The 20,466-nt window shown below is 40.3% G+C and overlaps 2 protein-coding genes across 2 annotated transcripts; both read right to left on the reverse strand.

Moving 5' to 3' along the window:
• Nucleotides 1-1,750: 1,750 nt before the first annotated feature.
• On the reverse strand, nt 1,751-9,013 carry htra3a (HtrA serine peptidase 3a). The gene is made up of 8 exons (XM_077570118.1): nt 8,465-9,013; nt 8,036-8,126; nt 7,632-7,854; nt 5,888-6,082; nt 5,747-5,779; nt 5,445-5,583; nt 5,303-5,353; nt 1,751-1,905 (listed from the first exon to the last, which is right to left on the reverse strand). The coding sequence occupies exons 1-8, from the start codon at nt 8,868-8,870 to the stop codon at nt 1,751-1,753; spliced, it is 1,293 nt and encodes a 430-aa protein (XP_077426244.1). The 5' UTR covers nt 8,871-9,013.
• A 1,901-nt stretch (nt 9,014-10,914) lies between these two features.
• Nucleotides 10,915-18,961, reverse strand: pi4k2b (phosphatidylinositol 4-kinase type 2 beta). Its single transcript, XM_077571413.1, has 11 exons — nt 18,419-18,961; nt 16,018-16,169; nt 15,727-15,807; nt 15,520-15,639; nt 15,287-15,418; nt 14,827-14,980; nt 14,552-14,613; nt 14,042-14,144; nt 12,667-12,800; nt 12,485-12,544; nt 10,915-12,243 (listed from the first exon to the last, which is right to left on the reverse strand). The coding sequence occupies exons 1-11, from the start codon at nt 18,762-18,764 to the stop codon at nt 12,070-12,072; spliced, it is 1,518 nt and encodes a 505-aa protein (XP_077427539.1). The 5' UTR covers nt 18,765-18,961; the 3' UTR covers nt 10,915-12,069.
• Nucleotides 18,962-20,466: the final 1,505 nt, after the last annotated feature.

The raw sequence follows: 20,466 nt of genomic DNA on the forward strand, positions 1-20,466 counted from the left end.
CTCACGATTAATCACAAATTTTATATCTGTTCTAAATAAATCTCTAAAAAAAATTAAACTAATAGAAATAGTTCAAATGAATTTTTGATGTCAATAGCCGTCAATGGCAGTGAATGAGTTAACTTAGAATTTTATGGCTGCAGCACGTTCCAAACAAACTGCGACAAGAAAATCACAATGTCCCATCACTGGTGATCTGTTTTTGCAACAGACCCAGGCGGGTACCAGGTAGCACCAGAGGACCACATGAGTATTCCGTTGGTGACCCCTGTCCTAGGATCATTGGAACAGACAAACCCCTCCACGACAAGAAGGTGACAGCTCAAAGAGTGTTTATTACAGTGCATTCTCTGCATCAATTTCATAACTTCATACAGACACACTGCTTGTGAATGTGATCCTTTCCTGGAAGCAGATTTATGGAGGAAAAAAGTAACTGTATAATTTGACTCCCTGAGTTATAGCCACGTCAGAAAGTGGTTTGCACGTCCAATATGCCATCTATTGGTTACTTTGGGAATGATGAATTGCACTGTGCAATGTGGGCTTTTATTGGACCTATGCCTATGCAGTACTCATTTTGGTGTCTAGATGGCGGTACATTCATAAATCTGAGCCGAGAGGCAAACTTCCACATATAATAAGGATCGTAAACCACTGTGCAAAAGGAGAATTTTCAAATTATATGGCAACCCTTCCATGATCATTATAGTGATATATTTGATGCAAACTCATTAGAGCAATAGCCCACTCTCACTCTTTCCCTTGGCTTCATCTCGTTTCCTTTTTTTTTTCTTCTCACGTTTCTACTAAATTTCTTGTTATTTGGACATGTTTTGTATTTTGTTTTAGAAATGTGTGTCGTAAGTAGGTACGCCTGTGGGCTACAATGTCATTGAGGAAGATATATGTGAGTCAATGTATATGTCCCTATGCAAATTGTTCTGAATGTTCATGACGTGTACATTTCCGTGTGGAAAAAACATAAAAACATTTTGAAATAAAAGAATAAAGATGGTAACCTAACTTAACTATATGAGAGTCAAACTAGAAACACCTCTCGGTGTTATGTAGGTCAGTTACACACCACCGCAAACTACATCTACAACGATAAGTCTCTCTGACGGTGGTAACCAAAACAAACCCAAGACTGCTGTTTTCAATGAATTAATAAATAAATAAAACCCTTGACTGCGTATCATTTGATTGTGCGATGCACCTTATGCTGTGGCTGGTCAAAGGATTTCGTCTGTCAAGTTATGTGGGGGGGAAATATTGTGGATCTTTATAAGTAAGAGTTGGTCGCCTGTTTGCTCTGGTGCTCCACTATGATTAGATGTCTTTTGCCACACCAAAAACAACACCACAAACACACGCTCACAGCAAAGGGTTCCGAAGCACACACACACATAGCAGTATTGCCTCAGGGAAGACATACAGTATAACATGGAAAGTCCTACTGAGCAATGTGGTAGCAATTTGTCCAGCGTGGGATAACCTACCCCCTGCCCCGGTTTCTAAGTACTACTTCCCTCTGTGTTTATGATTTACATGCAACATTTTGGATAATAGGAACGTGGCACAATGCTTTTTCAAATAAACTGAAAGGATGAAGATCACTGAGGCCAGTTATGAGCTGGGCAAAAGCTGAACTAAGCTACATATCGCTGGTGCCTTTTACCTCCAAAATCATCACTTTTCAGGAGACCCCCAAAAACGGCATGTTTACTCAACCATGAACATTGCATCATCAAACAGAGCAAGACAATTTCAATTTTAAACACAGTAGATTGGTCAATAATTCGTAAAAATTACACCTAAACGTAAAAATATTAAATTTACCCAATTGTGATTCTTGTGGTTTCGTCCGACGCCAGCGATATGTTGCAAGCAAGTCCCAAGTTACTGTCAGGGGAAAAATCAAGCAAGTCAAGTCCAGACGTCACGAAATTGAGTTAAAGTCATTGCTTTGTTCAAGCAATTCGTCATAAAATCTTGCTCAGTCACAACATATTTTGGAGTGATAATATATTTTTTAAATTATCGTAACACATAAATACATTAATACCTTGAAAAAATTAAATGACCGCACACAAAAAAGCATGTTTACTTATCTACAGATTAAACAAACAACAAGAGTATAAGACAAATGTATATTATTTAAAAGAAAAAATGCATGTTATTTTTTCTAACGTTTGCATGAGTGGTGCTTATAACGAATAATGACTGTGACGATAAATATTGAAATATGCTGTATGTGGAACAGTAAACGTGCAATCAACAGATTTAAGTAGTGTTGTTCCGATACCGTTTTTTGGCCAATTCCGATGCCCAGCTTTGCAGTATCGACCGATGCCATACCGATACCTAAGTTTTTTTTTCTCAAGATGAAAAAGCTGTCCTGCTATTGGTTCAGAGCATTCAAGGGCCAATAGGATATCTTAGCTCGGCATGAAGTGAACATGTCACACGTCGTGATTGAGCAAGACACAAGATGCTGCATCCAAAGTCCTATATTAGCATCAGAATTAATGGTATCGGCATGTTACTTGTTAGTACTCCCCGATACTGATACCACTGTTTTAATCAGTATCGGGGCCTCTGCCGATACCAGTATCAGTATCGGAACAATACTAGATTTAAGGAGTACATACAGTATTGTCTTTTTTCTTGCCAATCTGTTTTTCAAATGTGTTAGTGCAAATGGGTGAAGGAGTGGAATTAACATTGTGCATTCTGGAGGTTGTTGCTTCATGAAGTTCAGTCAAGTTGACGTGCATTGGTTTACGGATCAGATATGTCTGACACACTCACAACCAGTGACCACAAAGGCAACTCAAAGTAGAGTTACATTAATTATAGTGCTGTTAAAGCATTAATTGATTAATTAATCACAAAAAAGTATCGCATTAATCATGAATTAATGCAGATTAATCACCCTATTAATTTTTACCATAGATTAGCCTTTAGCGTGACAGCGGATGGCTACGTTTAAGGTAGCACAGGTTGTGTTTGAGCAATAAACATAATTTCATGCATTAAAGTAAAGCATTTAATGAATGTTTGCGTATCACATTTAGAATATTTGTTCAAACAATTGGGGTCATTTTTTTTCCATTTTAAATTATGCAAATAATTAACTGATTAGAAAAAGAGGAGGATGAGCGTGTGCAGTGGATCAAAAAATGTTGAAGCCTCATAACATTAAATGTCAAAAGAATTAACACATAACCGGTGCTCTTCAAATATGGCGGGGGGGGGGGGGGGGGGGGGTAAATGCTGATTTTAAAAAAAGCCTTTTTTACTAGGCGATTAATCGAGATTAAAAAAAAAATAATCATTTGACAGCTCTAAGTAATTAGTTAATCACAATCACTTATTTAATTGTATAGTTTCAAGATTACAACCAGTTCAGGGTGTACCCCGCCTACTACCCGAAGCCAGCTGGGATAGGCTCCAGCACCCCCGCGACCCTAGTGAGGAGAAGCGGTCAAGAAAATGGATGGATGGATAGTTTCAAGATTACGGTCTCTGTTGTGTCTAATTTATTACTTTGTCATCTCAGTGAAAGGCTTGACTGACATGAAATGTTTATATTTGACCAGGTAGTGGTGAGCTAAACTGTCAAGCTACCCTACCTAGCTTAGCTTCACAGTACACACAGCTAGCATCCCATGCGTCTGACAGGTGAAGAGTGTCGTAGATGTTGTCTCTTACCTTCGAGTTGCAAACCTTGGATGTTGCTATTGTTGTTTTCTCAATTTCATCATAGATCACCCTTATCCAAATCAAATGTATTCATTTTAGGAGGTTCCGCCATGACCCTTGCCTCAGCCCTCACCTCATGCCACGGACGGACAGGAAGGTAGGTAGGTAGATAGATAGATTTTATACTGTACACAAATATAAATTTTAAATACATGTAAAATATTTTATTATAGTTAATTATTGGGGAGGGGGGGGAGCGAGGGTGTCTTCAAGAAAAGTAATGTGTTGACCGTTGTTAGAGATGGTACAGTACACAGGTGCCCTCTATTGACGAGCCGCCGCCACTGCCTCAAACTATTTCTGATGGTGGTGGCAAAATCCCCATGAGAATAAAAAAGAAAGAAATTAAAAAAAAAAAATGTTTTTAATAAAATAAAAAGAAGCCAAATTACACTTTATTTGTTCAGATAAACTTCACATACTGTCATCATGTGCCATTTTCCAGAGACTGTATATGGTTAAGTGCCAGATTAAGATTCAGAATGTGTATCCATTAAGAGGTGGGATGAACTAAACAAAAGAGGCAACTTTGTTATTTTTACAGGCGGAGCGCAGCTGTGGTTTCATTTCCATGTACAGTATACATTATCCTTTGGAAGATGTAAAAACAATGCATATATTGCAAAAAATATACATCTTTTTTTTATCATGCATTAACATTATTGAAAGCTGGCATCATACAGTAGGGCCTGCATGCACTCAATTATATGAAAATACATGTAGAAAATAGTTCATCCTTTTTCAAAATCCATCCATTTTGTATGGCGCTTGTCCTCATTAGGGTTGATTTCGGACAAAAGGCGAGAACAACCTGGACTGGTGCCAACCAATTGCAGGCACATATAAACAAACAACCATTAACACACACGCTTATGAATGATTTAGAATCTTCAGTTCAGCTAACATGCATGTTTTTTGAATATTGGAGGAAAGTATCTGGAGGAAAATCCACACAAGCTTGGTGGGAAGACACAAACAACACAGGAAGGCCTGAGCCAAGATTTAAACCTACCTCTCAACTGTGAGACAGATTTGCTTCACATTATAACACCACTATGGCACCAAACAATGTGATGTGCCTGAAGTAGTGAAAGCTACATTTGTAATATTGTTCTTGCTCAAGGTTTATTCTATCCTGTGTGAGAACATATTTTTCTGATTGCGTAGGACTTGCTGCACCAAAAACACATCTGCTGACGTTGGGAGAGTCTGACTTGTGATATTTCCATGCTGCTGCTAGACTGAAGCAAGCAAACATACGGGTAATGCTGCAAAATCCACGAGTAGAAAATATATTCAGTTAAAAAAAAAAATCATGTTGTTTTTGTTGTGTGGTCAGGAAATGTCAAATGTCAAAAAAAAACTGCATATAATCCAGTATGACATTACTGTATATCTACACACTTAGCTAACTATGAGCACTCAATTGCCTAATAAACGTCTCATCCCTCCAAGAAGCCCTGAGAACACAGTACAGTAATCAATTAGTAAATGCTTAAGGACCAAATGGAAGTTTCAGGCGTGTGGATCTCACCTGCTTCTGACTCTGCCATCTCTGTCAACCCATTTGAAGGTGTAGTGGTATCTGTCACAAAGGAGGTGACACTCATATATACAATATACTGATTCCTTAATTAGGAACTGATGTACCTCTTCAAATTTAATTTATTTCTTACCTTGGCTCTCTTCAGAATTGGACTCATAGGAATATTTAGTATGTGACTCTGCAAGAAAACGTCTAATGCGATCCGAGGGTATGGCAAAGGAGATGCCTGCTGTCACTTTCAAAGTGTTGATGCCGATCACCTCGCCATCCTGGAACAAATTCAAACATGCATTATATCACGTGGATGTAACCATATACATTCATCTATTGTTATCTATCAGTTTCTATAGATATAAAGTTTCTTACGCAAATGTGTGGATTTGTATTAACAGTAGAATTCAGGCTTTCTAAAATCACCCATACAATACTCACCAAGTTAACAAGGGGCCCTCCAGAATTTCCATACTAGTCACAAAGGTTTATAAAAAGGAGAGACAACCACAGTAATTATTCGGGCTTGTGTGCAAAACAATCCCAATGCCATGTTATGTAATGAGTCTTGAGTACACTAACATTAATGATAGCGTCAGTCTGGATGTAGTCGATGTCTGAGTCGTAGATGCCCAGTTCCTTGCCATCCCTCTGTGCTGTGCTGACGATGCCAGTGGTGACCGTGTTCTGCAGGGCAAAGGGGCTGCCAATGGCCACCACAAACTCACCTGGTCTCAGATCAGCTGAACGGCCCAAAGGCAGCACAGGGAGCTTCTTCTGCTCACACACAAAGACACACGTTGAGCAAGCAAGGAAAGGCAAAGAAGGAGAATGACACGTGGGAAATGGCAAAAAAAAAATGGTGGGGAGAAAGATGAAGTAGGTGAAATATGGGTGTGAGAACACCCACGTCAGTGTTACAGTCTTGCTGTTTATGGACACAGTGCTGTTAGCTTTCTGAAGGTCTTGCAAACTCCTTTCAGAACCTGGCAGCGTGAAGCGTTATATACACAGGCGGTTTCCAACCACTGGGGTGTGGACTAGTACTGATCCATGAAGTCTGAACACGTCAAAGCGCTTGTTTCAGTCACACAATGTGCTAGTAAAACGTAAACCCACAAGCGAGCAAAATGGAGTGCAAAACAAATATATTTGGAGAGATTCGTCATAAAAATGTAACAGAACTTGACTAGCGACTCTTTTTTGGTATTCTTCAGTTGTTTTTCTTTTTTTACTCACTTTTTGCCTCTCCCACGACGTTATTCCTCTCTTACAGTGTCGATTACTATTACATGCAAGGTGCCAAATATGCTAATTAGGTAATTACGTCATTTAGCTACTTTCCGTACTGGGGAGTTGGCAACACTGAATGACAATAATTATGGTGTAGAATCAACAAAATTTAGCGGTTTTATTCACACTTAGGTGTCATATTGTCTCTCATTACCCCAAGATTAAAAAAATGTATCATAGAAGAGAAACGAGTGTAGCGCTCCCACTAATTAGAACGACATTCAGCATCATTTTGAGTTGTATATATTTGCAATCATTTGTTATTTGTTTTAATTCCATCCATCCCACCAAAATATCACTTTACATGAAAGCGGTTTGTAGTGCAAAAAAAACGTTGGAGACTACAAGTTCAAACAATACTGATTTGCATTAAAGCCCCAGTGTGTATTATTAGCGCCCTCTAGCGGTGAACTAATAATACAAAACCATTTAAAAAACACTATTGATTTCTATAATATGCACACACAAAAATGTTTCATCATATCAACGTACATGTTTTATATAATCGTAGGTCTAGTAATCACTAATTATATTATATGGCTGGAGTCTCACCTTATAAGAGGCTGACATGTTTCACCGCCCCTTTCCTGCTACGGGTGCCCAAAGGGCAACTTTGCGAACGAAGTTAGCCCTGGCGGTGCTTGCATCGAGTGTTGGACCCAATGGGTCGACCGCCGCTTATCTTCCACAGCAGGGGCTGCAGGTGGTTGTCACCGAGTCCCATGATTTGTCGCTTGTCACCGTCAGCTTTGCCCTTGCAAGTTTTTACTAAGGTTTTGTTATTTTTTAACTAGCCACTCTTGTTAGCCACTCCAGCCTATGGCTTGGACTAACGCCCACTAACTGATCTTGTTAGGCTGCTCCGCTCTGCTCACGCAAAACAAGAATCGGTGATAGGCTTGCGGAGTGTTCTCGCTGAGCCACTGAAGTTTGCGTGCTTCGAACTGCATGCACTTCGGCTACATTCTATGCTATAGCGACATCTAGTGGTGACTTATTCCACACTAGGGCTTTAATAGTCTGTTTCTTTTACCTGGGGGTTCACCTTGATGGCGGCAATGTCAGCCTTCCTGTCTACTTCTCTGACCACAGCCTCGTATACGTCACCATCATGGAGCTGAATATGCAAATGGAGCTGCCCCATCTCCACGACACTGGTGGTTATCACGTGAGCATTGGTTATGATCAAGCCGGAGGGGGTCACAATGAACCCTGAGCCACTGGAAAGATGTATGTGGTGACCAAAAAGAGGATGTCTGGGGAAAGAACAAAGATGGAAAGGACTAATGATGAAAAATGTATACAATTGAGTGATTTATTTGACCGGCAGTACACCGGGGTTTGAGGGTGGCGTGCTATAGCCCATCAAAAATTTGTATGGTCCCGAAGAACTGATGTCGGATACAAACTCACAATGTAATGTATAATTGCACACACCTTAGGAACAACTCAATATGGACAACGGCTGGTGCTATTTTCTCCACCACATCAGCGATGAAGTTGAACTTGTAGCGGGGGCTGCTGGTACCTACAGTGCTGACATACCTATCAGTCAAAATGTTAATATTTACATGCATTAACAGTGCAATACAAATCATATCCATCATTCATTCCCAACAATTAGGCTATGCGATGATATAAATAATTAATTAAACTTCTGTGCTGTAATTAATAGGATTGGATGGATGGGGCCCAGAATTTGGTACTATGCACCCAATGTGGTTCTTCTAGTGCGCCTGCCCTTTTCTTTCTATTAGTTTGCAGAACTATGATGTCATACAGGAGTGGAAACCGTTATTAGTGGCCTACTAGTATATAATATATATATATATATAATATCAAACAAATGCTGGAACTGCTTGCTACCTGCACTTGAAAGGGCACACGGTCCATCGTGCACTTGTCGAACTGCAGGTTTCCCCTTCCTCTTGCGGTTGGCTGCGCTCATCTTGCAAACATTTCCATACGTTTCCCCATCGCTTCCACACACCAAATGTCCCACCTTACAGCGGCAGACCCCCTTGGAGCCTCTTCGCGCGCGCACCATGCCGTCCCTGCAGGGCACTGGTGGATTGCGGCTGCAGGGGTCGCTCTCGCCATCTCCTGGAGCGCACACCGTGCAGCAGTTGCATCGATCCAGGAGGTATCCAGTGGCACAAATGGGGCTCGGACAGGAGCTCGGGTCGCACGGGGAGCTGGCACGGTCTACGGCTCCGGTGAGGTCGAGAGCACAGAGAAAGGCTGCTGTAAATAAAAATTGCTGCAGATTCATGCTGGTGACAGTGGTGAGTGACAATAATCAGAGTGAAATACAAAATATATCAAGTTCTTAAGCCCTGGAAAATTGCTGCAGATGCGATGAAGAATCAGGAACTTGCAGTCATGGGCGTAGTTTACAGGAGGGCGACAACAACCCACCAGTGAGGTTCATGAGTGCAGGCTGTGACTCCTCTGGACTCAGATATACAGGTTTATGAACCCAAAAAAGAAGATTAGCCTATTTTTCATTTTTGACCTTAATTGAAACATTTCAAATTTCAATTAAGGTCCAAATTGAATTTTTGAATAGGTAAAATCTAATCTTTTTAAAGCTTTTTTTTAATGTTTCAATCAATTATGCTTAAACAATGAGATAGCAAGAAAAACAAATGAATATTTAAAATAAGGTCAAGTTCACTGTTGTTATTTGTAGTTTATTTGCTGATCTCTCTTTAAAAATGCTCTTACCTTTATATGTAATGTTAAGTCCCAATTAGATTATAAAATACGTCTGGTAGCCTTTCTTAAATGCATGTCTGTTTCTAATAAACCCATGTTATTAGTAAAGAATTTGAGTTATTTTTCAGACAACTTTTTACTTTTATTTATGCCGTACTTTCTACACTTTATTTTGACAAAATAAGCGTGTTACTTTTTTCTTTTCTTTTTTTCCAACCACCGCGAATAACATGACATAAACAGACGCCAGGTATACTGTAAGTCAACCACGGTTAAACTCTGGTCCGGGCTTAAGGAACCCTGATCCTCTAGAGTCCCTTTCTTGCCTGTTTTGGATATCTCCCTCCTCCAACACAGCTGACTAAACTGATCAGCTCTTATATCCAACTAGGCAAGCGCTGTATAAGCATGATAATGACCCTGTTAATCGAATCAGGTGTGTTGGTGGAGGGATCATCGAGCCATTAAAACAGGCAGGATAGTGGCCTTCTCGAGGACCAGGGTTCCCTGCCCCTGATCTATTCTAGACTTTTGACAATTCCAAACATCCGGGCCCTGTGACTATCATACAAACCAGGCAGATTTTTATAGTAGTCAAACGACACCTCATCGCATCTTGAAATCAAAATAATGCTCAGGAATCAGGTTACTATTGGACCAAAGTCTGATGCTTTTCAATGAGCGGAGAGCGCCATTTCACAGAGTTGACTGCCATTTTAACTTGCGATGTAAACTCGGAATTGTCAATAGCACCTCTTCAATAAAAACACATGCATGTTTAAATAAAAGTTCAGAAGTGATTGGCCTGATTACACTTGCACACTGTAGCTACTTACTCTGGTTTCCGCCCACATCCAAAAATATGCTGCTTTCTTGTGTTAATTGAAGCCTCTAAATTCCCATGGATGTGATTGAAAGCGTCACTGAATAGTGGGCTTTTTAAACTGACGTTCACATGCACTTATTGTGGCTATAAAAACTATACTTGAAAATGATTGATCCCAGTATGTTTGATCCTGAGCGCCACCTAGTACTCATAGAAAAATAAATCATATCTATCAGTATAAGCGCTGTAACTTTGATTTGTTCATTTGATTCCTTTTGTATTCTAAAAGTCACTAATTTTACATTAATTTGAAAGATATCAGATTACAAAGTAGAAATATAGATATACAGTGCTGAGCTGAAGAAGACACAATAGGAGTGAAATAGCAAAAGTAGACTGTACAGCAGAGGTGGGCAATCTCGGTCCTCGAGGGCCGTAGTCCTGCAGGTTTTGGAGGTTTCTCACTTCCAACGCAAGCTGATTCCAATCAACAGGCTCATTATCAGGCTTATGCAGAGCTTGCTGATGAGCTGATCATATATCAGCTGTGTTGGAGAAAGGCAACCTGCAAAACCTGCAGGACTCTGGCCCTCGATGCCCACCTCTGCTGTACAGCATTTTGGTCATGAAACTCGTATAGCCACAAGATGGCGACTGCTACAAACTGAGGTCATATTATAAAGGCGATCCATTTCCTATACCACTTCTACCATGGCGAGCGCCACATCACCATATTGAGGAGCTAGTGAAGAACAAAACCTCCAGCATCAGAGATGGTTTAATATTTAATTTCTCGCTTAATACGAGTGTAAACCCAATTTCCCTTGTGGCACAGTAAGAGTCTTCATGTTTTTCTTCTTCACCAGGATGACACCTAGCTCGAAAAAAAAAAACACGACAAAAATACAGCCACAAAATCCCACCATAGGTCGATTAAATGCTCCCACAGCTCATTGTGTTAAATATACAACTCTGCTTATACAATCATGTTGGAATACAAATATCAAGATGCATAAATAAGAAAAAGTCCATGGCACTGACTTTCCTCTTTCAAAAGTCACAAAGTGGGGTGACAGTGGTGCTATTTTTCCATGCCGTGAAATAAATAAATGCCAAAAAACAAATACATTCAGTGTTGTGAGATTGTTTTTGACCGCATTCACTCCCTGTGAAATGTTTAGGAAAAAGAGTATAAACAGTAAACATTACATTCAAGCAATGTGGTTATTCCAAGTCCTCTTCCTACAAGGCTCAAATTCAAGTTTAAACAAGATTTTTTTTTTTCCTTGAGGCTTTTCAAGAGTCCTTCTGCAGACAAGAGTTTGGCAGTAGTACTGTAAGTGTTGAAGACACTGGCTTTGTGTTAATTCAACACATTTTGGAAAGGAACGCTGGGTTCATGAACTTGAGAGGAACTAATCAAACCTCTCACATTTCATGTAGAGCCCTACAAAAGGCAAAGTGACTATTTTTTGGATGTTCTTCTAGAAATGCACTTTTTGGAGAAATATTTTATAAGAATGTCAAACACCGGACTACAGAAGTGTTGTGCCTGTTTTTAGTCATTTGGTCACTGGTAGAACCGGTGAATAGTATATAATTGTTATGTGCGTAAAAAAAAAAAACAGGGGGCAAAAATTCTTACTTAACAATACACAAAGCCCATTCTTGCTGATTATCCAATCAAGTTACCATGTCAAAACCCATATAGGTCAAATCTCTCTGGCAAACACTGGAATGTCATCCTCTCCAGCTGTTATATTCTGATCATTCCCTGCCATCACAACAAGCATTGGGAAAAAACATTCATCTTCACTTCTTCAAAATATTACCTCATGAGGTTAAATATCAACAACAGGGAAGATCCCTTCTTTCCCACTTCCTGCCTTGAGAATCCGAAACAACACCGGTGGCTGACGTTGCCTTGCTACCAAGAGGAGAAAAAGGGTCGCTTGCAGTGGAAGGTCTGAGTGAAGGCGTTGCCCAGGGTGACCACGCGGCCCTGGCCACCTGATTGGCTGCGCTCCACCACCACGCGGGGCATCTGCACCAGCTGTAGAGGGCTCTTGCCATCCTTAAGAGCCTGGGTGAGGTTCAACACCTGGTGCAAGCAGGGTTGAGGAACAATGGAAATCATCAACAGACAATACTTCATGGCGACAAGATTTCAGTTATTACCAAGTTGTTTACATTTCTCATGCTGTATGCTAGCGTGTGTAATGTCAAAAGTGATTCTTTATTAAACCACAAGCCAAACTCAATGCAAAACAATTGTGGATCAATGAAATGGAGGGGAAAAGAAAAATAGACTAAAGGCTGAAGAGAGACAAGCGGAAACTCACCTGGCCCCTCATGACTGACATCTGTTTCTCAAACATGGTCTTGTCAAAGCCTTTGTCTCTCTGACGAGGAAGAGATTAACTCATGTTAGCTGCTGCGAGACACACTGTAGCATATTTCTGCTGATCTTTTACTGTTACACTTAATTCAAAAAATTCATTAAAGATGTGCTGTCGCTCTGTACCATAAACATCTCATAGAGGTCCTCACTCAGGTCCTGCACAAAGTTCATGTCCGAGAGGCGAGACAGCACCAGCTCTCTGGTCTCCTGGGAGAAAGCCACCTTGGCCTGGGGAAGCCACGCCCAGTGAAAGGGGTCTGAAGAGAGAACAACAGTCACAAACTTTTTCTTGAAGTATATAGCAGATAATCACATGTGAAAGTTTTATGATTGAGATAACATGCATGTACACCAGCAAACAAAACTGACAGAAAAGGATCTCATATTAATAAAAAATAAAATAAAAACAAGCATGATTAAGGATGGGAATTGATGCAAATTTAGCAATTCCAATTAAATTATCAATATTACTTATCAATCTGTTTCCTTAATCATTCTCAACTAATACAAATGACATAATTATCTTTTATCATTTGATTTATATACACAATATATACTGGATACAAGGCTTGAAATAAGCAGTTTAAATTTGCACTACATCAAAACACACTGAATTGCAAAAATTAAGAGGTGGGGGGGTAAATAAGAGTGCTTAAGTGTTTCCCACAGATTTGAAATCTATTTGAGTGGGTGTACTCGTGTGTGTGTGTGTGGGGGGGGGGTGGTTTTTACCTCTACTTGCATCTTCTCTAACCTCATGATCCACAAGTGAGTGGCGGCGAACAAATGTTAAATGCGGTATATCTGGTCGCGACACTATTTATTTATATTTATATTTTAAGTATTTTTTTTTTTTTTTAACTTCTTGGGTGGTGGCCAGTTTACTTGGTGGGCCACCCAAGTATTAACATGGTGTGGAAAACACTGGCTTTAAAAAACAAAACAAAAACAGCTGTGACGATCACAAAATCACATTATCTGAGTTCATAATTTCGATGCTAAAATGATAAATCGTTCAGCCCTACTGATCAACCAATAGAATGAAAGAATACAGATGTGTGACTTTTTTCTAAAACACTTCTTGTTTTATTCTTGTAATAAACAAGCCAAGAAGGAACAACACGAAATGCTGAGTCATTGTGGTGCTTTTTGTTCACAGAGTTGGATTGCTCTTGTTAAATAGTCACACTATTTCCATAGTTATGCCGTCACGCGTAAACATCCTGCAGGTGAAACGGAAGTCAGATCAGTTTTGCTTTCCCAAGTATGCATGCAAATTTTAACTGTATGCCTCGTTGCAACGTATTATTAGTATATACAGTATAGCCCCATAATCAAACGGCTGTAACCTGTTGGTAAAGATTCTTGAAAAAATAAATTGTTGTAGTGCAATTCCTTTTAATCATATTGTAAACTAGCCTAATCACTTGATCATGAGAAACCAGTTAGGCAAATCGTCATCAGGAAGCGATGCATTCATTAAAAAGCGCCAACTTACAGGCTCTCCATTCATCAGGGTGTTTGAAGGGAAACGCCAGGCCATTGTCAATAGCTGCGATCTTGATACAAGGCTTGGAACTGTTCTCTGGCCACTCCGCATCCTGCAGCGAGGAGAGTCAATGATTAATGACTGATGCTACCATCACTTATTGATCGCTGTCCAAAGGCCTGATTAACAGGCCAGAGAGATGACAGCCCTGTGCTTGCTAATCGATATGTGGATAATAATGACTGATAGCAAGTAGTCTGATGACACTGACATTTGCAACATTCTGGCGTATTCCAAGCCTTTATGTTTTTATTGTCGGTCATTTGAAATAGGGAGGGGCATACAACTAACGCTATTGAATTATGATCATTCTCAAATGTAGAAGAGCATATACAAATCCCCAGACATTCTTAAAATGTAAATGTTTGGTTGATATAAATTTATACATTTAATTCTAATGCCATCAGTTCGCCTGGATGCACATGATCAATGGCCCATCAGCTCTATTATTAGACTTACTTTTGGTCCCTCGCACACTCCTGGCTTCTCGTACTTGATCAACCAGTTATCGTTTCCTCGATCTGACAAAGAGGGAATTTCAGTTAGGTGTGTTCATGTGAAGATAGAAAAAAACTGTGATTCTCAACTGGTGTGTCAGTGAATAGTAGAGGTCCACTGTACATCAAGAACATAGAATAGCAGCGCCGAAAGAGAGGGATAGAAAAAGAGATGGAAATGGACTATTGTGCTGTAATGTTGCACTCTAACACTCCTCATGGACAACCCCTGGTCACCTGTGTTTCGGATTACATAATCCAGCACCACCAGCCGCTCAAACTGTGACTGCAATTGTTTTCTGATGTTCTCTGGCAGAGGTTCTGCCTCAAAGTGCCTCAGCCAGTGGTCGGCCTCACGATAACCTTCCACAAACAGTTGAAAAGAGCCCACCTAAACAAAGATATTAAAATGTCACTGTCCTTCAGCATTTGCATGACAGCATTGTTGCACAAGCAAATATACTACAATTTGTGCTGAATTAAAAAAAAGTCACCCAAACAAAAGACAGCAATACTGAAAGGTATTGTATTTGTAATTCACATTTTGGGTATTAAGAATAAATAACAGCTCAGTATGATGCACCACAGTTAACTACAAACGCAATAATAAACATACTATTAACTAACTAAATACCTTTCTCTGAGGTTTACATCAGAAAAAGGGGTGCTGCAATAAATGGGAGGAGTTGGGTGTTACCTTCGGTGGCAGGCCCACTCTGTGGAAGCGTCGTCCCACTTTGGGCACCTTCTCTAAAGCGTACTTCTTCCCTCTGGATTTGGCTCTGTCTATGGCACTGTAATGAAAGGTCTCACTGGCCAAATACACCACCTAGCAAAAGGGGACAAGCGCTCAGCTCACTTACTGTAGCTACAGCCAGTAAAGAAAAGAACACTATTTAATGCATACAGAGACACAAGAGAGAGACTAACCTTAGTTTTTGGCACCACACCGAGCCCCAGTTTGCTATCAACTAGCGAAGCAGCAGCCTCTGAGAGGTAACCCTGGTTTGGCAACAAGCAGCCTCGCCCAAAACAACATGGACAGCACAGCTAAAGAAAGACAGTAGTGATACATTTGATTTGCTTACACATGCCTGCAGAGATCATATGAGCAGATGAACCTGGCAACATGAATACCTTGTGAAAATATTTGGTCCATTTGGGATTCAGGTGACCATAGGGTTCCTCTGACTTTGGTTTGAAAACACCGATGACTTTCTGTTAAGGGCGGAATGATTCAAGTTGACTTCCAAATGGCAATTTGTACAGGGTGGAATACATGTTATTTATTTAAAATAATAATGATAATAAAAACAAAAAGCTAATATATATATATATATATATATATATATATATATATATATATATATATATATATATATATATGTATAATAAATATAGAGACACATGAATGAATGCCTTTCTTACCCCTTTTGGGTCTTTGACAAAGTAACTCCCACTGGAGCCCTGTGAAATCCTCTCTGGAAAAACACCGCCTTCAATGGCTTGATCGGCCCTTTGGATAATATCCGCAAACTCGGGATCATCTGAGAAATGGTTGAAGTCCCCACTGCTGATACCTAAAAGGAATCAGTACCGATGGAAATGTGCATTCACTTTCACGTTTCATCATATCAGAATTTTATATTTCTGAATTTTCTACAAGACACACCAAGTTTTGTTTGGATTTTTTACAGAGCAGAGTGAGGTTCCCAGTATTGCACTGTATCATACAGGTAGGTGTGTGTGAGCCTGCCTATTCGTTTGGGGATATTGAATGACATGAAGTCTCATATGTGAAGACAACTGTTAAAAAAAAAAAAAAAGACAAAACGACGTTAACGCCTACCGGATAAGGACGTTTACCTGTAGCCTAGATTTGAAGCCCTAGTAAACTGTGCTTGAATAACATCTTAGCACACAGAACAATAAAAGAGAAAATAGATGGTTACAGAATATATCTGGCATCACTGGGAGAGGTGTTGCACTAAAAATCTGAAGTTAAATCAATACTGGAAAAAAACCTTGAGAACTTATTTTGTGCACTCCGAGCTGAAGGGACTTCAGGTGTTCAAGTAAGGAGGCAAAGTTGAATCTTATATCAGTGGATGATAACATACATGATGACCATTACATCAGACCGTGTGAGTGGACACGACTGAGTAAACATTGTACTATGCTAACACATCAGCAGTGCGTGTTGTTACTCTGCAAGCCTTGCACAAGGGCACCTCAAAAGTAGTCCGGAAGCAGACTATCATCTCTCCCAAAATGTATTTCGAGTTTCATTTTAGTCTACAAAGCAGACTCGAACGGTGACCCTCTCCTCCGGTCCTTACAGATGAGCTACTGGATGAAGCATTTCAACATCATCAAAATGATCTTCTCATGTTTGGGAAAATACTGCAGATTTAGAAAAATATAGAATTGAAGTGACGTAGAAAATTGATGGTACAGAATCTGGCGTGGTTGGGTGTTGGTGATAAAAACATGAATCCACCCTACCTTGTTCACACAAGGTGGTGATGTAATATTTTCCAGATATAACTACTGGAACAAACAGAGAGCATCCACTACTGGTAAATTTCACAATCAATCTGAATGTAACTACTGACCAAGTCCACTCCTACGGAAAGTCGTTGAGAAGAAACAAATCTAGAGCGACAAACTGAGTATAGCTTGTCAACCTCTGAAGAAACCAGTATCACCGGTTATCTCTGCTAGGTTAGCGCTATCCATTATTACATCACTTGTAAACAAATGACTATTGATTAATGGCATAATTATGACTAATGATCTCAACTTCCTAACTCATCAAGGAAACATGGCTGGCAGAAGGTAGCTCTAGTACTATTCTGAATGAGGCAGCACTGACAAAAAAACAGTTCCATGAACAAATGCCGCATTGACAAAAAAAATAAAATAGGGGGAGTTGCTGCCATTTTAAATCATTTTTTTCATCGTAAAGGCATTTTATTGGGTGACTAACTCCTTTTAATGTCTGTTTTGTTTTTTGTAATAAAAGGTTAGCGATGGACCAGCTCAGTGACCTAGTGGTAGAGTGTCCGGCCTGAGACTGGGAAGTTGTGGTTTCAATCCCTGGCCAGGTAATAGAAGACTATAAAAAAAAAAGGGACCCATTGCCGCCCTGCTTGACACTACGCATTAAAAGGGTTGGAATTAGGGCGTTAGATCACCAAATGATTCCCAAGCGCGCCCCCTTTGTTTGGTGATGAACTCAGTAGTAGACCAACGTCCATGACCCGACTAATACATTTAAGCTAGTCTTCAATGCAGGTGGACTGGGTTTGTTTCCTGTTCCATTTATTGATTTTATTTACATGTTTATACATTATTTTTAAAATAATTGGCCAATTAATTGGTTATTGGGTATGTTTTCCCTATTAAATATACTCAGCCTCACAAACCTTATCTCCAGCCCTAGTTAGTAGTAGTACTAGTAGCTCGCATATGACTAACAGATAACTTCTGCCTCACAAAGTTGTTGCACTAGTGTGCCTAGTTGTGCTACTGGTGCGCAGAACTGTCATGCAGTAGTGTAAGGTAGAAGTGGAAACATTATGAGTAGGTAAGACATGGTCGTTCTACTACTAGTGGGCTGAAGTGTAAGTCTTCTTCCAGGATAATGCGCCATGTCACTAAACTCAGCATTTCAGTTATATCCGGGTAGCAATTATGTGGCTATTATTAAGTGCCACATCCTCCAAACTCTTCTCTCTGTTGCATACAGCATGAGCATCTATAAATACACAAACCTGACCCATTTACGTAAATATCCAGAAGCACTTATTATGATCACGGTGGTTACCTGGCGAGGTCAAAGTGTCTCTATCCGACGACGAGCTGTGTCTGTTCCGCCTGCTCTTGTCTCGGGCACTTCTCGGCGGGGACGAGCTTCCAGCAAAGCACGGCAACAGCAACGCGTCTTCGCCGGAGCATTCTGCCTCGAGCTCGGTCAAGACGCTTTCACACGAGTCCGAAATTCGAACGGCAACGCCGGGGTTAGACTGGAGGCCCAAGCCCGCTGTGTTCTTGTCAAAAAACACTCCCGAACGATGCACGGTGAGCAAATTGGACTCCGGTTGAGAAACCGCGCTTGTCTCGGCGTCCAACGCTGGTTCGGAAGTCTCTGTCTGGTCGCATTCTGACATCATTGTCGCGCACTTATTACCTCTTAAATTTACACGAATAGAATACCACACTTTGATGGCGTTGTCAAGAATCCATTATCGACTGAATGTTGTCCCTTCGAGCGCACACAGACGCCAAATGCCTTATTCCATGACGCTTACAGGCTGTACATGACTGCATTTGCCGACCGCTTAACTTCCTGGTTCACTCTGTAGGCATGCGCACTAAAGGTTTGCCACAGTTACCTTCACATGCTGCTCGTAAATCGAGAATGTTTCCGAATGGTTACCTTTCATAACTGCTATCAATCGAAACAACTCCCGCACACACTTTGTTGTAGTAATAGTTTTAGAATCCCGGTCCAACAAACCTAAACATAACACTTTGCGCACTAAAGGTTTGCCACATTTGCCTTCACATGCTGCTCGTAAATCGAGAACGTTTCCGAATGGTTACCTTTCATAACTGCTATCAATCGAAAACAACTCCCGCACACACTTTGTTGTAGTAATAGTTTTAGAATCCCCGTCCAACAAACCTAAACATAACACTTTAAAAGTGAACCGTAGTCAAATAGACGTGTATAATTATAGCACACAATTAACAATCAACTAAAAGTCAAACGGATCTGATTTTTTTTTCAGTCTGTCGCAGTATTGCTCGCTGTATAAATGATATACATTATATAAAACATTTAAAGCCTAAGCTTATACCGCAGCTGTGAGTTTAGTAGCAATGGATTAATCGAATCAAATTTTTGTAACTCTACGTCACCACTAGATGTCGATAATGATACACACACATAAAGACAAGGCCAAGTGGTGAGTTTCGGCAAAACTGGAAGCGTTTTCAAATGTTTTCCACACACTTCATTCTATTCTTGGATATGAGATCATAAATAGTGCAGGCATACGAGTAGCTCTTTCACAATGCAAACATATTGTCCATTGCTCCATTTTACGTTCTCCTTGTTCATGTTGATTCCAATTTACATTCACAGGGTCTCTTCCTGGCTTTGAAATCCAACTGTGTTGGGGCTTCAATCATGATCCAATGCTCACCACAGCTCCTGGCTAACCCCTGGCTCCTCTTCACATAAAGCTATCTGCCCCTTCATCACCACCACTCTCTAATATGGCAAAACATGCAAATGAGCAGTCAACCAGCTGGTTTCACAGCAGTCATGTGATTTATCAAGGTAGGAGGTTATGGGTGAAGGAGACACAGAGAGAGGAGACAGAAGAGCAGGGAAGGAGTTATTGGGATTGAGCAAAGGGAGGATGAGTGAGGGATCTTGGTGGATGAGAGGAAGACAGTCACATTCAAGGGCATTGTAGACACAAAGGCATCATTCATTCAGCTCCAGTCTTGCTTTGTTCTTTAGGGATTTCTCCTTGATGTTTTTTTTTTCATTAGCGTAAACCAGGAAACCAGGTAACCAGGTAAGAATGAAGTGTGTAAAAATGATACTGTAGCGAAGCTCATCATCATATTGCTCTATTTATGTCGGCCATACACATTAGACTCTTTTAAGATTTGCCAGCAGTTACCACTTGTTTCCGTCCTTTCCGCCCCTGTTTCCATACGTATAGTTGCCTGATGAAGGGGGCACTCCATTAACCCACTGTTCAATGCATTTCCAATGGTGCACTGTTTAGTTGTTGTTTTGTAAATAAGCACCACGTAACCCTCTGGATTTGTTTTTGATGGAGTCTTAAACCCAGC

This window comes from Vanacampus margaritifer, chromosome 7, assembly GCF_051991255.1.
Source record: "Vanacampus margaritifer isolate UIUO_Vmar chromosome 7, RoL_Vmar_1.0, whole genome shotgun sequence".
NCBI classification, from domain to species: Eukaryota; Metazoa; Chordata; class Actinopteri; order Syngnathiformes; family Syngnathidae; genus Vanacampus; species Vanacampus margaritifer.

Bases quoted from the DNA above. Each gene is read 5' to 3' on its own strand.
- htra3a (XM_077570118.1), bottom strand. From the start codon at position 8,870: ATGAATCTGCAGCAATTTTTATTTACAGCAGCCTTTCTCTGTGCTCTC. The intron at 6,083-7,631 runs GTAAAAGAAACA...GTGTGTGAGCAG, and splicing joins CCATCAAGGTGAACCCCCAG to AAGAAGCTCCCTGTGCTGCC. The intron at 5,354-5,444 runs GTAAGAAATAAA...CCTTTGTGACAG, and splicing joins CAATTCTGAAGAGAGCCAAG to ATACCACTACACCTTCAAAT.
- pi4k2b (XM_077571413.1), bottom strand. From the start codon at position 18,764: ATGATGTCAGAATGCGACCAGACAGAGACTTCCGAACCAGCGTTGGAC. The intron at 15,419-15,519 runs GTTAGTCTCTCT...CCCTTTTGCTAG, and splicing joins GTGTGGTGCCAAAAACTAAG to GTGGTGTATTTGGCCAGTGA. The intron at 12,801-14,041 runs GTAAGTTGGCGC...TTCTCTCTTCAG, and splicing joins CCCTGATGAATGGAGAGCCT to ACCCCTTTCACTGGGCGTGG.